The 18,074-nt window shown below is 56.2% G+C and overlaps 1 protein-coding gene across 1 annotated transcript in view; it reads left to right on the forward strand.

Annotated features, from left to right (window-relative positions):
- Positions 1-18,074, forward strand: part of LOC102756688 (DNA (cytosine-5)-methyltransferase 3A) — a 70,789-nt gene that overhangs the window by 12,251 nt on the left and 40,464 nt on the right. The window contains exon 2 of the mRNA XM_006767592.1: positions 7,384-7,521. Within this exon, the coding sequence (XP_006767655.1) occupies positions 7,384-7,521 (138 nt within the window). The remainder of the gene's footprint in view (positions 1-7,383; positions 7,522-18,074) is intronic.

Genomic DNA, 18,074 nt, shown 5'->3' on the forward strand with positions numbered 1-18,074 from the left:
TGTGCACGGGGGGATGGTGGTTCTTGGTGGTATCCGGGGATATTCATGGAGCACAGGCGTCTTTCTGGAATTGGCATGGACACCTGGCACTGGGTGTGTGGGCCCTGAGCACTCGGGGGAGTGGCAGCTCTGCCAGCCCTGTCGGGGCAGCTCTGCGGCCTGCTCCCCACTCCCTGCTCCCCTCCTTCCTGGGCTTGCTCACTGTACAGTGTGTTTCTGTTTTCTGCGTGGTTTCCATCTATTTGGTCCTTTAGGGACAACCCTTAAACAAGTGGGGCAAGGACAGATGGCCCTAGTTTACAGATGAGGAAGCTGAGCCCAGCTTAGTGGTGGGTCCAGATGGGAGCCTGCCCTCCTGCCTCCTGGATCAGAGCCTTTCCCACAGAGCCCCCCTGCGTGGGTCCTGGTATGGACACACACACACACACACACACACACCAGAGCATGAGGCCCAGACACCTGCCTTCCCGGCCTGGAAACCTGCTGAGTGCCATGGAGGAGCGCATTCCCAACAAGCTGGAGAGAACATGCCTGTGCGGCCCGCCGGCCAGGTTCCTGGGGCTACAGGTCATTTCCATCTTGTCCCCACAGAAAAGGAACAGGTAGTCCAGGCTACCCACGGGTCTTCCGGGCAACTCCCAGCCAGGACTCAGGCCGCAGCAGGCCCAGACCCTGCCGCCAGCGAGTCGGCCATCTGTGGCCACCTGTGCTCTTGAGTGGCAGGTGTGGCCGTGGGTAATTCCCTGTCCTCCCAGAGCCTGGCTTTGCTTCTCTGTTGGATTAGGTGACCCTGGCCCTCCTCCCCTGGCCCGATGTCCTGACTGGTGCTGACACAGCTTTGTGTCCATGTACTTGCAGTTGATGGTCAGCTGCCCCCCACGGGTGGGGAAGGTGGGGACAGCTGGGCCGGACTCCTCCTGGTACTGGACCGGGCTGCCCTGGGCAGCAGAGCCGCTGGCCCTGCGGGGAGAGCAGCAGGTGGGGGCTCGGTTAAGACAGTTCAGAACAGAGAAGGATGTTTCCCCGGGTGAAGAGTCAGTAGTCCCGGTCCCAGCCCGAGGATGCCACTTACTGGAGATGTGACTGCAGGCCATCTGGGCTTGCGCTTGCTCAGCTGTGAAACGGGGATGGTAACTCTAGCTGTGCCTGTTCTGCAGGGTGTTGCGGAAGTCAGATGAGGTCATGGGCATGGAAGTGCCCTGCAGACAGCAAAGTCTGGTCCAATTATGAGGGATTACGATTGCTATTATTATCCACCCAGAGTAACTGCTCTGGCTCAAGCGGCAACAAACACATACCCAGCCCCAGATCCCGGTGCAGATAGAGCGAGCTGGTAGACTGGGGCTGGAGCACGCCCACAGCACACATGCTGGCTCACCTGGCACACCTCCCTGGCACCTCTGGGCTGGCTCCCGAAGCTCCAGGAAGTTGCCCAGGGAGGGTGGGTAGAGACACGGACAGCTGCCACAGCAGCCTATGAAAGCCAGGCCTTGGGCAGGGGCGCCTTGTTGCTGCAGAGGGGGAAGATGGGCTTGGAGCCCAAGGAGCCTGGCAGAGGTGCCAAAGGTACCTGGCACAAAGCGACTGCTTGGGAGCCAGAGGGAGGGGTGTGGCCACCCGCTGGCCCCTCCACCGCCCGGCCCCACGTGCCCTTCCAGCTGCCCTCCAGGCCACGCCTCCATGCACCTTTCACTCCTGTACTTCCTGGAGCTGCCAGGCCTTTGTTTATGCTGTTTCCTCTCCCGGCAATGCTCTTTTCCTAATTGTCTCTCCTTTTCTCTGGTCGAAACCCTTGCTTTAATCTGCCTTGAATTATAAATTGTTGTAAACCAGTGGTTCTCAGAGTGTGGCTCTTATCCATTCACCCATAGATGGACACTTATGTTGTTTCTTAGCTATTGTACATAATGGTGCAGTGAACTAGAGGTATAATGTTAAGTGAAATAAGTCAGAAAGGGAAAGACAAAGGTATATGATTTCACTCATATGCGGAATCTTAAAAGAAACTGAACAAACGAAATAAAACAAAAACTCAGAGAACAGATTGGTGGTTACCAGAGGGTATAAAGGTTGAGGGGTGGGCAAAAGGGAGAGGGGGGTCATTTATATGGTGATGCGTAGCAACTACACTTTTGGGGGTGATCACTTTGTAATGTATACAGGTGTCGAATTATAATGTTGTACACTTGAAACTTATATCATATCTAGAGGCCCTTCCTTCCCCCAGCTGCCGGCACCGGCTTCCCTCTGGCACCTGGGACCCGGGCTTCTCTTACAGCCCCGGCTTTGTCGGGAAGGTCTTCTGGAAGGATGTCTGGTGTAATTAGCATATTATGCTTTTATTATTATAGATTTAAAAAATGTGATTCCTAAACCAGCCACACCAGCACCTGAAAAGGTTAGAAATGCAAAAGCTTGGGCCTCCCCCTCCCCCCCCCCCCCCCCAGACCTGCTGACTCAGAAACTCTGGGGAAAGGGCCCAGCCATCGATGCTGTAACCAGCCCTGTAGGGGGTTTGAGAAATACCGGCGTGGATAATAGCCATCCCCACTGCTGCCTGTGGAGGGCAGGGCCCCAGGGCCTAACTGGCACAGAGTAGGTGCTCAGGAAATATTTTGCGGATAAAATAGAGAAGAAAATGACAGGGGTGAGACCCCTTCCCCGGAGAGCAATCCCAGAGCCCAGGATCAGGAGGTGGGGTGCAGAGCTGTGGTCGACGGGCTGAGGTGGCCACGCTGTGGCTGGGCGTGCACAGAGAGATCTGTGTATGCGGTATCTCCCTAGCACCTGCCCAGCATCCTTTCTCCCTGCAGCCTCCCAGCCATAGGGGGGGCTTCTTGGGGAAGCTGGGAGGAGGCAAGCTTTGGGGGTCTGAGCTCCTCTGCTCTGGCCAGGGTGGGTCCGCTGAGTAAATGTGGGCCACAGCAGAGCGAGGGGAGCTAGCCTTAGGGGAGATGGTGGGAGGCCAGGAATCTGGGTCCTGGCTTAGAGAGGATTAGGGAGGCAGGGCACCAGGTCCTGTGTGGAGGGGAGAGAGAGGGGCAGAGGCAACAGCAAAGAGGACCAAGAGCATTCCAAGCCTCGGGGCTGGAAGGACCTCCTCGGATACCCATGTTATGAATCAGTGGCTGGCCAGGAACCCGCGGCTCTGGCTGGATCCCGATCTCGCTGCTTCCCAATCTCTTTTGGCCCAGATGCATTCAGTGCTGATGATCTGCCAGGTGCTCTTTGAAGCTCTGTACTTGCATTCTCTTGTTTCATTCTTATAATTGCTCTATAAATTAGGCACGATTACTTTTTATCACTTAATCTGGTCAGCAAGAAGGAACCCCAATTACTATGCAGAAACGGTCCCAAACAAAGGCCCTTGATGTTTCAGGACCGGCAAGCCCCAGCTCCCATCGGCACGTGGAGAAAGCCTTTGGGGGCCCCTGTGCCATGTGCCGGACTGTTACTCCTCACATGAGGCCACATGTGCTCAGCGCCTTGTTTCCCCTGTTGAATGCAGCTCAGCCCAGGAGAAAGGGGTGGAATGCGCTGATGCCACGCCACCTGTCCAGGTGCTGACCCGGCTGAGAGTGTGGGGATCGCCAGGGAGGCTGCCGTGGACTGAGCCTGTGCCTCAGGCCACCGTGGGGCAAGGTGCTTTATGCCTGGACCAGCATTCAGGCCGCGGGCAGCCCTGGGCTGTGCTTAAGAAACCAAAGGTCCATGAGAGCCTGGGTTAGGACTCGCATCCGGGTCTGAGTGACGCCAGGCCCTTCCCCTCAGGCCCTGGAGCACGGCTTTGTGAAAAGCATGTTGTTCTCAGTCAACATTTCATTCTTCCTCGATGTAGTCATAAGTCACAGGGCAAAGAGGGAAGCGGTGTCTGGTGCTCCGGCCCTGACTGTGTTCACACGGCCAGCCAGGGGCTAAGCCACCGAGAAGGGTGAGCAGGTGGCGCGGGGCCGCGTCCCTCGAGGAGGCAGGGCGTAGCCAGGGGTTCATTCTCGCCTCTGACATGGGACCCGTTTCATTCAATATCTTTGCTGAGCGAAGGAATTTAAAATATGCTTATCAAATCTGCAAGTAGCACCGAATTAGGAAGCATCGCTAATACTCTGAAAGGGGAGACGCTGACCCACAGGACTGGGAGCAGCTGGAAACCAGTAACGAATTTAGCAGGAACAGATCTGAGCCCAGGCTGGTTTCCTCATCTGTCAAGTAAGGGAACTAATTAGTTCCCTTCCACTGGGAACCGGCAGGAGGGGCCGACCTTCTACCTCGGTGGTCTTTGGGAGGGCAGAGGCGGGCTGGACTTTTGGCTCTGCCCTTTACTACAAATAACTTCAAGAATGTTTAACCTCTCTGGGTCTCGCTTTTCTCACCTACAAAATGGGGCTGATAATAGCTCTCTCACAGCTATGTTACAATTAAATGAGGTAATAAATATGGGAAGTTGACATGTGATACTCACTCAAGAATGGCTAACCTCCTCCGCTCCCACAGCACATCCCAACCAGAACTATTCTCAAAAAGTGCATCACTCCCTCCTTGCCCCGTCCTCCCTCCTGCCCCATGCAGACCCCAGCTCAGGGCCCTGCATATGCAGCCATCACTCACTGCGACAGACACACCCGCCATCTGGCTGCGACTGCTGCAGGGAGATGCTCAGGGACACTGGAGCTCCGCGATCTTTCCAAAAGGCAAAGCTGATTATGTCACTCGCAGAGCTTAAGCCCCTGCTGAGGGGCTCCCAGGAGCCCACAGGATCAAGCCAAGCTCCTTAGCCCGTGTGAAGGAGGCCCCTCAGGATCCGGCCAACAGCCTGGGCCTCCTCTCTCCATTGCCTTCCTCCCACCTGTGTGCAAACAGACAGCACCAGGTGTGAAAGCGGGCTGCTTCCCTCCCCAGCACCTTGGCATAAACCCTTCCTTCTACCCCAGCTACCTTCCCTCTGGTTGGCCAGCAGACCTTGAATTTTCCAGCTTACTTCCTGGATTCCCTTCTCCTGGACCTCCTCCTCCCATCCCCCACTTAGAATGAATTCATAGGTCCTTCTCCTTTAGCACCCACCATCCAGCACTGTAACTGCCACTACTGTCCTAGCCAGGCCACCAGCTCCTTGAGGTAAGGGACTGTGTCTTATTCACCTTGGCACCCCCAGTGCTGAGACTGATGCACCTGACATCGGGAAGGCCCTCAAAAATACTTGATGTGTGACTGCCACATAGTAGGTGCTCAATAAATGAGTTCATACACACAGAGAGGCACACGTACAAATCCACTAGCCTGCACAAGTGCAACCATGCAGGAGGCTCCAGTGCCACTCTGATCATTATGACTCCAGTGTGCTCTCCAGGCTTAAATATAATCATGTCACTTTACATTTACATATGTAACTCTTTACAGCTTTCAAAGCACCTTCACATGTGGTGGCCTGTTAGATTAGGGAGCTACCATCAGCCCCTCTCGATGTCTGAGGCTACGCTTTGACCTACATTTTAACTCAGCTCACTGGGTGGGTTATTTTAAGTCACATACAACTTCTCACTCTGATGAGCTGGACTATGGTGATAATAATCTCTCAAATCTATGGTACATGGTAATTAACAAAGCATTTCACGTACATTATTTCATTTTTATTCTTACACTTTACAGGAAGCAGAGATGGCATTATTCTTTTTCCATTAGACAGGCGGGAAATCGGAAGCTCAGAGAGGTTATCTAACCAGGGGAGAGCCAGGAAGTGAGGCCTTTAGAATAAAAATTGAAGTATTTTGATTCCCAGCCTATGGGTCTTTCCACTACATACCCTACTGCAGTGATGGCGAACCTTTTGAGCTTGGCGTGTCAGCATTTTGAAAAACCCTAACTTAACTCTGGTGCCGTGTCACATATAGAAATTTTTTGATATTTGCAACTATTGTAAAACAAAGATGTATATTTTTGATATTTATTTTATATATTTAAATGCCAATTAACAAAGACAAATCAACCAAAAAAATGAGTTCGCGTGTCACCTCTGACACGTGTGTCATAGGTTCGCCATCACTGCCCCACTATGCAGTGTGCTACTGACACATGTGAGCAAGTGTGCACACACACACACACACACACAGTGAAATTATAAGCATGCAGGCAAATCAAGGTGAAGGCACACACCGGCCTTCATTTGCACACATCCACACACAGCTGTGCCAGGAGCCTCACACCGAGACACGGTGCCCATCTCTCCAGGAGAGATGCATCCCACCAAGCCCACCCCCAGAGCCAGCCAGCCAGACGTACGTGCTCCTTCAGAACCTACACCGGATGCTCCTGACCCAGCATCCGCTGAGCAGATGTCTCAAGTTGGTGTTTGAGTAGAGGGGATGAACTTGATGGATCTAGCCAGCCACTTGCCCAGGCCCCCTGGGACACGAAGCATGTGCAGCCTTTGCCAGCTGGCTGGCTGGCCTCCCAGGGCCCGCCTGTGATTGTGAAATTCAGTGAAACGAATTGGCTTCTCCGGCCAGCAGAGTCCTGTCTGGACCGCCTGAGTACCAGGTCTGCAGAGAGGTAGCCACAGGACCCCGTACACACACACTCACACACACATGCTCACATGCATGGCCTGCCCGGGTGGGGCCTGCCGAGAGGTGAGCAGCGGGTGTGCTGCTAGATGATGAGCAGGGCGGGACAGAGGCTGCCGGTGGGAACAGCCACATTACACGCGTGGCAGTGGAATCACTGTAAATGCTCATGCTTCCACACAGCCCTCCAGAGCCGCTGGTCTTTCTGATCTCAGTCGCCCCTTTCATTGGCTGCCTAGTGGACCTCATAATAATAACTGAGGGGGGTCAAGGTGAACCAGGACATTGACCCTGAGATGATCCTGGGAGGTGACAGGCATATGCAATGCTAGCACCACGTGGCAGACCCTTCAGGATCTATTATATTTACAGCGTCTGCAAAAGGCCTCAGTGCCTACTAGTCCTCGTTTCAAGTGTTACATGTACTGCCACTATTCATTACTAAATTTAATATTGCTTTCTTTGTGATGTTATTCTTTTCAATAAAGATGATTCATTAAATAGACCTCTAATTTAATTTTGTGCTGTGTAAGACTTTCTTCCATATAAATAAATTCATATCCAAAAACACCATCTTGGTCAGTGCGTGCCGTGATTCTGCAGTTCAGAAATGTGGCCACCAGGAGGGAGAGCTGCCTTTGCACGGGGTATCTGGGGCTGCCCCTAAGCCCCCCGAGGGTATATTTAAATGAGGCGCTCAGGGTGGCTCAAGCTTTTCCTGGCAGAAGGGGGTGACGTTTATCCCTGCCATGGGGGGACCACATGGCACAGGCCCGGAGTGGGGCTGTGGTGGGGATGGGGCGGGGAGGAGGCCTGTTGGATCCAGCCGTGGCTTCACAGGCTGTGTCTGTGCCCACAGGAGGGAGAGGAGCAGGAAGAGGCGCGTGGCAAGGAGGAGCGGCAGGAGCCCAGCACCACTGCACGGAAGGTGGGGCGGCCTGGGAGAAAGCGCAAGCACCTCCTGGTGAGTGTCGTGGCAACCCCACAGCACACACGCACACACGCGCACACGTGCACACGCACACATGCACATGCGCAGTGATGGGTGTCTTGCAGGCCCCTGGGTATGTGAAGACACTGCGATGGGGTCGCTTCTCCGTTCTTTGAGCCTCTCAAGCACTCTCACGATTTCCCTTTTCTACATGGAAACTGTGGGTTCGGGCAGAGCAGGGACTTGAACCAGGCCCCTGACTCCCGCCTTCCTTCTGAAAGGGCAGCAAGAATCCCGACAGGGCAGAACTTGCTTCTGCCTAACCTGCCTGCGCTGGCCCCGCCCTCCCCATCCACACACCCACCCCGAGGACCGGAGGGTGGGAACTGAGGTAGGGGGTCTGATCAGAGTGAGTAGGGAAGACATGCAGGCTAAGAAGGCCCTGTGTCAGGGAGAACTGGTCCTGGTGAAGTCCCACGGAACTGCAGGCACAGGCTGCCCGCAAGCCCCAGGCAGCCAGGTGCTGCTGCCCCCGAGTCTAGGAGGGGCTCAGGTTGCCCACGATGAGGCCTGCTCTGGAGGGCTAGGCCTGCGGGCTGTAGCCTGCCTTCCTGTGCCTTAAACTGAGGCAGACAATGATGATCTGCCAGCACCAGAGACAGCTGGCTCCTTTCATTTAGCCCCTTCCAGCTGCGAATGGGAAACTTGAGGCAGGAAGGTAAGGAGAGGAGCCAGAGCTCCGGATCTGTGACTGCCCTTCAAGGAAATGCTCTCAGCAGAGCAGAGCCTCCCCTTGGGCAGCGCCAGGGTGAAGGGCTGGCATGAAAGACAGCTGAGGGCGGGAGGGCGGCCGCAACAGCTGGGCCCGGGTGGTTCTCAGAGCTGGGGTTGGGGAACCCGCATGGTCGAAGTGCACCATTCCCAATTCTGCTCGAAGATTTGGAGAGGAAGGGGATGGGAGGGGGTAGAAATGAGGGCATTTAACTGTTCATTTTAGGCATTTTAATATGAACGTAAACATGAGTGTTTTATGTCCTGGAATGAAAAATTCACATGAAGTTGAAAGATAAAACAGGGGACTTTAAAGGAATGTCCAGCTTGCAGCAGACTCCAGGCTGCATCCTGGGGTGCGTTCCCGGGGTGCCCCTCCATTCACCTCCACCCACAGGGCACCTAGTGGGAGAAGGCGGGCACAGTGCCAGCTGGAGTGGGTGGGGAGCCAGGCTGAGTCAGAGACCACGTGACTGCCACCTGCACGTGTGCCCATGACCCACCGTCCCCGATCTGGGTGCTGGGGATAAGGGCCCCCACCTATAGCAAATGAAGACCTTGCAACCCTTTGACGCCTCCCTGTGAGCCCCTGGAGCCAGCGGGAGGGTACGTCACTGCGAGGTGGGGTGCAGCCCTGGGGGCAGGAGGGAGGTGTGTGGAAATGTGTCCAGAGAGGTACACACGAGAGGTGAGAGGTATGGCTGAGTGGGGAAGGGGCAGTGCGCGTCATGTGTTCCCAGCCTGGAACAGGGCCCAGTGTGGAAGGAACAGTCTGCATGTGGAGTCCAGCAGGCCGGGTTTAAATCCACCTGGGTAACCAGGTCCCCCTTCCAAAAATCAGAGATGATGAGCATGCGTTCCTCCTAGACCAGTGGTTCTCAACCTTCTGGCCCTTTAAATACAGTTCCTCATGTTGTGACCCAACCATAAAATTATTTTCGCTGCTACTTCATAACTGTAATGTTGCTACTGTGATGAATCCTAATGTAAATATCTGATATGCAGGATGGTCTTAGGCGACCCCTGTGAAAGGGCCGTTCAACCGCCAAAGGGATCGCGACCCACAGGTTGAGAACCGCTGTCCTAGACCCAGGGAGAATTCAATAGATTCAGTCACCAAAGAACTAGTGCTCAACAGAGATCTGTCCGGTCCTTGCTGGCCAGACCTTCCTCTTCAGGAGGCCACAGCAACCTCAGTTTGACAGAAGAAACAGCACTGGGTTGACCGTAGTGGAGCTGTGTGATCCTGGGCAAGTGACGGAATACCTCTGAGCTTCTGCGTGTCGGTACAATGTGGCCAGAAGTCATACCTGCCCCGGCCACTCCGGTGGTGCTTTGCATCAGCAAAGTGAGTCCAAACGCGCAGGCCGTGTTCTAGCTGGCATCTCAAGATAGGCCCCAGGAAAGGAGAGAGAGCGTGGGGAAGGCAAGGCTGATGGAAGGCGTGAGGCTGAGGCAGCTGTTGGGGCAGGACCCCTTGCACATCGGGGAAGCAGAGCAAGACTGACCCCAAGGAAAGCAGCCAGCACAGCCCTTCCTGGACAGCAGGCCCCGGGGCGGGGGTGGGGATTGGGCAGCCGAGGAGGAAATTCATGCTACGGCGAGAGGTCAGTCAACCCCTGGTCCCCGGGCCTACAGGCCATCTGGTTCTCTTGTGCTTGAGCAAATGCTTGGCCTGGCGCCTCCCTCCCTCCCCAGCAGAGGAGCACAGCAGGGAAGGCTTCTGGGGACCTGGTGCCGCTGTGGCCCTGAGAACGACTGGCCAGGGAGCTTGGAGCAGCTGAGTGTGTGCCATCCAGCGAAGCTGGAAAGGGGAGGGAGCTGGGCTCGGGTCCCAACAGGTGGAATAGAGGGAGAAGTGCTGGGAAGCAAGAGAGGAAAACCTGGCTTCGGGCTGGGCTCTTTATTGTGCAAAGGTTGCATGAGCTACATCTGTTAGTGTCCTCGATATCCCTCCCGGGCCCAAGGTTAGGAAATCTGTGCCCCCAAGGCCTATCTGCTCTGGGTGCCTTCCACTCATTCCATCCTGACCCCGGGATGGTTTCCCAACCCCCAGCCCTTCCTCCCCCAGGACAAATACTTCATACCTACCGAGCACCTACCAGGTTGGGGGAGGCCGCACAGATCGATAAGACTTAGCTTTCAACCTAGGAAGCTAGAAAGGAGACCCCCACATCATTCTACCTAACACAGCCCGTGGCACATCTCTGCTCAAGAATCTCCAGGAACTCTGTTTCTTATGGAACAAGATCTGGAATGTTCCATCTGGCTCCTCACCACGGGGTCTCTCCTGCCCCTGTGCTGGTGCTCAGTGTCCACCTCTTCTTGCTGCTCCTTGAACACATCAAGCGTGTTTCCCAGCCTTCCCTTTTCTCTGCCTGCCCCAGTGCCCAGCCCGTCAAGCCTGCCTTGCGAAGGCAGCCCAGCTCAGCCATCACGAACCACACTGCTGCTCCCTGTTGAACTGTTTGTAAAATTAATCAAAACGAACACCGAGAAATTAAAGACATGTGCTGTCACCTGTCTCTATACAATTTGAGAATAAGTGTTTAGAAACTTTTATATCAGTTTGATACTATGGCCACATCCAAGTGCATGATTTTGTATTTCTCAAAAGTTACATTTCTTGATGGATTGGGAATTAAAAAAAAAAATAAGGCAAAAATCTAGCCTCTCACCCCCGACAGTTGGAAAAGCAGGTGGAAAGAGCTGGCTTTCCACGGGATGTGATGTTTGGTGCCAACGGCCTGGTATCACTGAGCTGAGCCGTAGGGCACTGGGCACCCACCTCACTGAGGACAGAGGCCGTGAACAAATGCTCAGAGCTGTGCAACCCTTGATGCCTACAAAGGCCTTCGCAGCAGTGACTCAGGTGTTGCTGACGGCAAACCTGTGAGAGAGAGAGATGGGGGACCGCTTTGCCGCCTCCCTCACATTCAGAGGAAGAGGCTGAGTGAGGTTCAGAGTGGATGGCCTCCACACCTCCCACCCGCAAAGCCCACAGGCTCGTCCCTCCTCACCCCCTCCGGTCACACCACCCCGAAAACTGGGCGTCCAACATTTTACTTGTTAATATGTGAGCGCAGGGCTGTTTGAAAAAGTGTGTAGATCTCGTCCAAAAAGCACACAGAGAAAATATAGCTGAGGAGGGCGATTGACCCAAATACCGGGGAGCCCACGGGGAAATGGGTAAGGCTGTGGTGGTCTGAGGAGGGAGGGGGGGGGCCCACGGAGACCGGGCATGGCCTCGTCCGCTGCACTGGCCTCAGAGCCAAGGGCTTTGCTTTCTGTCGATCAGAGCCGGCAACAGGAAACAGGAAGCCGCTGCCGGGCAGGGCGGGGCTTAGGAAGGGAGCTGGCACCTGAAGCCAGGGCCTGCGGGCTGGCGGGTGCCCATGACAGGGAGGAGGGGACAGTGGCATGCCGGGCTGGTCTCTGCTGGCCAAGAGTGTGAGCCTGCGTGTGGGTGTGAGCAGCGGGGGTGGGCGGAAGAGGCATCTTCCTGTTCGCCAGCTCCCAAAGACGGCCCAGTACGGAGTGAAGATGTCCGAGGCAGGTTCCTGCCTGGTCACAAGCCCAGACAAGCCCTGCGACTGCCTTTGTCCTTGGCGCTGCTCACAGCTGGGGTACCCGGAGGGAGGGTTCCTGCCCGGGCCCAGCAGACCCTAGGGGATGACCAGCCCTTCCGGGCTCATGGCCTATTTAGTAGCTCTATGTACTTACTCACTGAAGATTTATACCCACCAACTCCCTCCAGGGTTAATTTTGCTCAGTGGGAGCACCCTGAGGTCACCTCTTGCTAAGAATAACCCAGAAGGGGAGGGCGGGGAGGGGGAGGAGGGGCAGGAGGGGCTGGGAGCAGGCGCTGAGCTCAGCCAGGCCGGCCCAGAGCCAGCAGTTACTCACTCCACGCCAAACCTCCAACATGACGCCTGAGTGAGTGAGTTCCAGAGGGCAGGTCTGCCCCACCTCAGAGCCAAAGACGGGGTACGGACTGTGGGAAGGCAGGGAACCCTCCTCTGCGGAGAAGCCGGCCGGGTCCCGGGTAACACAGCTGCTGGGAGTCTGCAGCGCCGGCTCATCTTCCAACCTGACATGACCTTCTGGTTCATCTCCAAGTTAAGACAGAGCCCGGATCCCCTCTGTGTCCAGGTCAGAGCAGCTCCTTCGCTCGCCCCCGGAACCCTGGCTCGGTGGCTTGGTGCCCTCTTGTTTTTATGCACAACACTTCCTGCAAGCGTGCTCGTTTCGGCGGCGCACACACTGACACGGGGAGGATGCACAGGAGGCCAGCGCGGCCCCTGCGCCAGGATGACACGCACATTCGCAGAGCGTCCCGTGTCTTGGGCAGTGCCCGGTGGGCGTCTGAAGAAATATGAGTCAGAGCACAGTGTGAGGCACTCAGTAGCAAAGTCGTGACATTTCAGTGTAAAAATATTTGTGTAAGGCAGTCCGTGAAGTGAAAATGAAGCTGAGTTCTACCTGGGGTATTGGTGCTGATATGTTAACTTGCATTTCCTTCATAAACCATACACACACACACACACACACACACCCGCCTTACCATGTTTTTGAAGGTGTGAAGAAAACGGGGCTGTTTTTCTCACCAGGTTTGAGACTTTTGTGACTGTGCCCTGCAGATTCACCTGTTCGTTCCCCACCCGACCAGGCAGATCAGCACCGAAGCTGCTGGCCTGTGGGCTGGACGTCAAGTGCGAACACATGTGGGCTTGGGCCTTCGTAGGGGGTAACCTTCGAAGTCCATGGAAAAGTGGGAGGCTTTCCTACCTTAGGACCTTCCTGCGTGGAGTGTGGAGGGGGAATGAGCACGTGGATACATGCAGTGGGGAGGCCCGGAGGCCGAGTGGAATAGGGTTTCATTTAAGAACAGTGGTTTCCATCGTGGCGGGAGAGGCGGTCTGCAGGCAGCCTGGTGGTTTGCGCTGTATCCCCTGCAAAGGGTGCTGTGTGTATCTGGAGGATTCTGAGGGGTGGGGGCCTGAAGTGATGGGAGGCGTGTTGGGGAAGCTGGCTCTGGCATCCCTGAGCAGGATGGGTTGAGCACAGAAGAATGCAGGGAGATAGGAGGAGGGAGGGTGATGCCAGGAGACACCCCCAGAGCCCGCTGGGGCAACAGTAGGGGGACAGAATTGGCAGGGCCCGCTCTGCCGGCCGCTCCAGAGGAGGGAGGTGAAGGGGCAAAAACAGATGTTTCCAGACCTCAGACATGGCGCCAGGGTTATTGTCAGAGACCGAGACGTCGGAAGGGAGCAGACTGGTCAGGGGCCCTGTGGAAGGCCACTGCAGACTGCCAGTGGGATGGGCATCTCAGTGAAGTCCCCAAGTCTCTGTTTTATTGTTTCAAAAAAAAAATCCCTGTATATTTTCATCCCTCCCTGGCCCCTTCCCCAGAGTCACACATTCCAGGGCCACATCCAGCTAAAGGTAGTCATTCCCTCAGGCCCTCACCCCCTCAAGTCCCAGCCTTCCCCAGTCCCAGCCTTCCCCAGGTCCCAGCCTCACCCCCTCAAGTCCCAGCCTTCCCCAGTCCCAGCCTTCCCCAGGTCCCAGCCTCACCCCCTCAAGTCCCAGCCTTCCCCAGTCCCAGCCTTCCCCAGGTCCCAGCCTCACCCCCTCAAGTCCCAGCCTTCCCCAGTCCCAGCCTTCCCCAGGTCCCAGCCTCACCCCCTCAAGTCCCAGCCTTCCCCAGTCCCAGCCTTCCCCAGGTCCCAGCCTCACCCCCTCAAGTCCCAGCCTTCCCCAGTCCCAGCCTTCCCCAGGTCCCAGCCTCACCCCCTCAAGTCCCAGCCTTCCCCAGTCCCAGCCTTCCCCAGGTCCCAGCCTCACCCCCTCAAGTCCCAGCCTTCCCCAGTCCCAGCCTTCCCCAGGTCCCAGCCTCACCCCCTCAAGTCCCAGCCTTCCCCAGTCCCAGCCTTCCCCAGGTCCCAGCCTCACCCCCTCAAGTCCCAGCCTTCCCCAGGTCCCAGCCTCCCCCAGGTCCCAGTCTCCCCTCAGGTCCTGGCCTCCCCCCAGGTCCCGGCCTCCAGGCTGCTCTGGAGCAGGCTGCACCTGCACCACTCCTGCTGGGGCGGGTACTCGCCAGCACACGCCTCTGGCAGGGCTGTTGACACTGGGGCTCTTTCATCATCCTCACCTAGGGAATTTTGTGTTTCAGTTCTGCCACCTTAAGAAAGATATAACCAAGTTGGAAAAGCTCCAGAGAAGGGCAGCGAAATTGATCCAGGGGGAGCAAGGCTGCCAAGTGAGGACAGACGAAAGAGATTATGACTCTGGAGTCTGGAGAGACAAAGGCCGAGAGGGGATGTGATTAAAGCCATGAAGTCATGTCCCAGGGGTGGGGCAGGATGAGCACATCCCAGTGCTGAGGTGGGGGAGGGGGCAGGCAGGTTCCCATGAGAAACCTCAGGAAGGTACACGAAGCACAGAAGAGGAAGCGCCATCTTCCCAGTGCGTTCCCTTCTTACCAAACCTGTCACCCTCAGCATGGATGGTAGAGGTGGGAAACGAGAATTTCAAGAGATTTGCTTAAATGCGTGCATCTTCTATACATAATGGCTTTTGCAAGGGAACCTTCAACTCACCCTGAAATCCTTCGCGGTTGACTTCAAAGAGCACAGCGAGACCCTCTTCCAGGTGGACAGGTGTCCCCGCTGGAAGCGGAACCCCGAGTGGGCTGGCCATTCACTAGGCATGTGCCTTCTCGCCATGACTCGCAGGGGCACGGACGGAGTGACTGGCTTCGAAACCTTTGCTGGGCCCTGACGTTCTGAACTTGAGTCACACACACACACACACACACACGTACATGCATGATAGAGCATGGTGGAGAGATGGCAGAGCGTGGTGGAGAGATGACAGAGCGTGGTGGAGAGATGGTGGAGAGATGACAGAGCGTGGGGGAGAGATGGCAGAGTTTGGTGGAGAGATGACAGAGCGTGGTGGAGAGATGGTGGAGAGATGACAGAGCGTGGGGGAGAGATGGCAGAGTTTGGTGGAGAGATGACAGAGCGTGGTGGAGAGATGGTGGAGAGATGACAGAGCGTGGGGGAGAGATGGCAGAGTTTGGTGGAGAGATGACAGAGCGTGGTGGAGAGATGGTGGAGAGATGACAGAGCGTGGGGGAGAGATGGCAGAGTTTGGTGGAGAGATGACAGAGCGTGGTGGAGAGATGGTGGAGAGATGACAGAGCGTGGGGGAGAGATGGCAGAGTTTGGTGGAGAGATGACAGAGCGTGGTGGAGAGATGGTGGAGAGATGACAGAGCGTGGGGGAGAGATGGCAGAGTTTGGTGGAGAGATGACAGAGCGTGGTGGAGAGATGGCAGAGCGTGGTGAAGAGATGGCGGAGCGTGGTGGCGAGATGGCGGAGCGTGGTGGAGAGATGGCGGAGCGTGGTGGAGAGATGACAGCGCGTGGTGGAGAGATGACAGCGCGTGGTGGAGAGATGACAGCGCGTGGTGGAGAGATGACAGCGCGTGGTGGAGAGATGACAGCGCGTGGTGGAGAGATGACAGCGCGTGGTGGAGAGATGACAGCGCGTGGTGGAGAGATGACAGCGCGTGGTGGAGAGATGACAGCGCGTGGTGGAGAGATGACAGCGCGTGGTGGAGAGATGACAGCGCGTGGTGGAGAGATGACAGCGTGGTGGAGAGATGGCAGAGTTTGGTGGAGAGATGGCGGAGCGTGGTGGAGAGATGGCAGAGTGTGGTGGAGAGATGGCAGAGCGTGGTGGAGAGATACTAATCAGAAAGAATGCATGCACCCCTATGTTCATAGCAGCATTATTTACAATTGCTAAGATATGGAAACAGCCCAAGTGTCCATCTGTAGACGAGTGAACGTGGTGGAGAGATGCCGGAGCGTGGTGGAGATATGGCAGAGCGTGGTGGAGAGATGGCAGAGCGTGTGGCGCCAACACTTGTGGGGCAGGGCTGCCCTGCTTCAGTGGACTGCATGGCTGTTTTCTGAAACTGGACTCAACCTGGGAAAATCCAGGGTTTGGTGGGGGGCCGATGGGCCTGCAGGAGACAAGGAGCTGGAATCAGCTTTGGGTGTGAGTGGAAGGGGACCGTGATTTCGTTGACTTCCCTCTGTGGCATCTCGGGCCTGTGGGGTGGGCGGGTACCTCTGGGCGATGGTGCACAGTGTGTGTGTGTGTGTGTGTGTGTGGCGCTTTAATCAAGAGGCCAACACTGGCCTGACGCCAGGGTTCCCGGCTGGCACAGAGCTGAGCACTGCCAAGGGCTTTAAAGGCACAATGGCAGTATCATGAGGGAGGGGGAGGGGAGGCCGAGGACGGGCAGGTGGAGGGCCATCCCTGCATCTGCTGGCCGCTGGGCCTCCCTCCCCAGAGCTGCCTGGGGTCAGAGGGAGAAGACCCCTTTCAGCCACAGTCCCCATTACGGGGTAAAAGGGGAGTCAGGCGCCCAGAACCAACCCAGGACCCTGGCTTCTACCTCCAGGGGCTCCGGGCCTCCCCCTCTACCCCTGGGCCCAGGTGAGTGGGCTCCTGCACCCACAAATGCCCGGGCCCCGTTCCCCATGCATTGTCTCCCTTACCTCTTATTTGCCGGCTTTAATTTTTTGTGGTAAATATAACTATAGTCAGGAGCCTCTCCAAAGTCACTTCCCTCTCTGGAGCCTTCGAGTTCTGCCCACCTTGGGGGACAACGCCTCACCTGCGAGGGGTGGGTGGGGGTTCGGGGGCTCAGACCAGACTTGCAGCAGAGGGGTGGCCTGGACAGGTTCCCTGTGGAAGGCTCCTGCTTGCTTAGCCGCGGGCTTCACCTTGCAGTGGCTGCTGCCAGGAAAACAGCCGGCAGCCTTCCCCCGGCCCTGCTCGGGCCCATCAAAGCCTCCTTTCCTCCTGGGAACCCTGGGGATTTGAGGTTGGGCTTTTCCGGAGACTCAGCCCAGAGCAAGAGCCGCTTCCAGAGGCCTCTCCGGTCCCTGGGTCCGTCTGGAAGTTGCCCACTGAAGGTGTGTGAGCCGAGTAAGCCTCGGGGCCCGTGTCCCGGGGAAAGTGAGCAGAACACTCCCATCGGGAGAATCGTGACAATTAAACCTATTAATCGTATCAGCATATTTACGCCGGGTCCTGGGCTCGGTCCTCGGGGCTGTAGGTAGATGGCTGGAAGGGAGAGAAATGAGACGATAGATGAGGCAAAGCTAGCTGTTGAGGAGAGAGACGCACATAAACAAATAATTAGGAACAGTGTGGGGAGTGCTATAATGAGATAGGATGTGCTCTGTAAACACCTGAGGCACGCAGGGGCTGGGAGACAGGGAAACGCCGGGTGGACTTTAACCCCACTCCTTGGGGCCAGGCAGGGGGTGGGAGTGGGGGGGCAGCAGCCTGCCAACCCCCTGGGGCTTTGCGAGCTGGGGGTGGTGGTGAGGCTGAGGTGTCCAAAGACCAGGGCCTCGCACTGAGCCCTCCCAGGTTTGTGTGTGTGAGAGAGACAGACAGGCAGATGACTTTAAAATGTTCCTTCGGCCGAAACCGGTTTGGCTCAGTGGATAGAGCGTCAGCCTGCGGACTGAGGGGTCCCAGGTTCGATTCCGGTCAAGGGCATGTACCTGGGTTGCGGGCACATCCCCAGTAGGAGATGTGCAGGAGGCGGCTGATCGATGTTTCTCTCCCATCGATATTTCTGACTCTCTGTCTCTCTCCCTTCCTCTCTGTAAAAAAATCAATAAAATATAAAAAAAATAAAATAAATAAATAAAATGTTCCTTCGAAGACAGAAAGTCGAACAGGGGTTACCAGGGCCTGGGGGCAGGGTGTGGGGAGTTG

Source organism: Myotis davidii, unplaced genomic scaffold (assembly GCF_000327345.1).
Source record: "Myotis davidii unplaced genomic scaffold, ASM32734v1 scaffold238, whole genome shotgun sequence".
Taxonomy (NCBI): Eukaryota; Metazoa; Chordata; class Mammalia; order Chiroptera; family Vespertilionidae; genus Myotis; species Myotis davidii.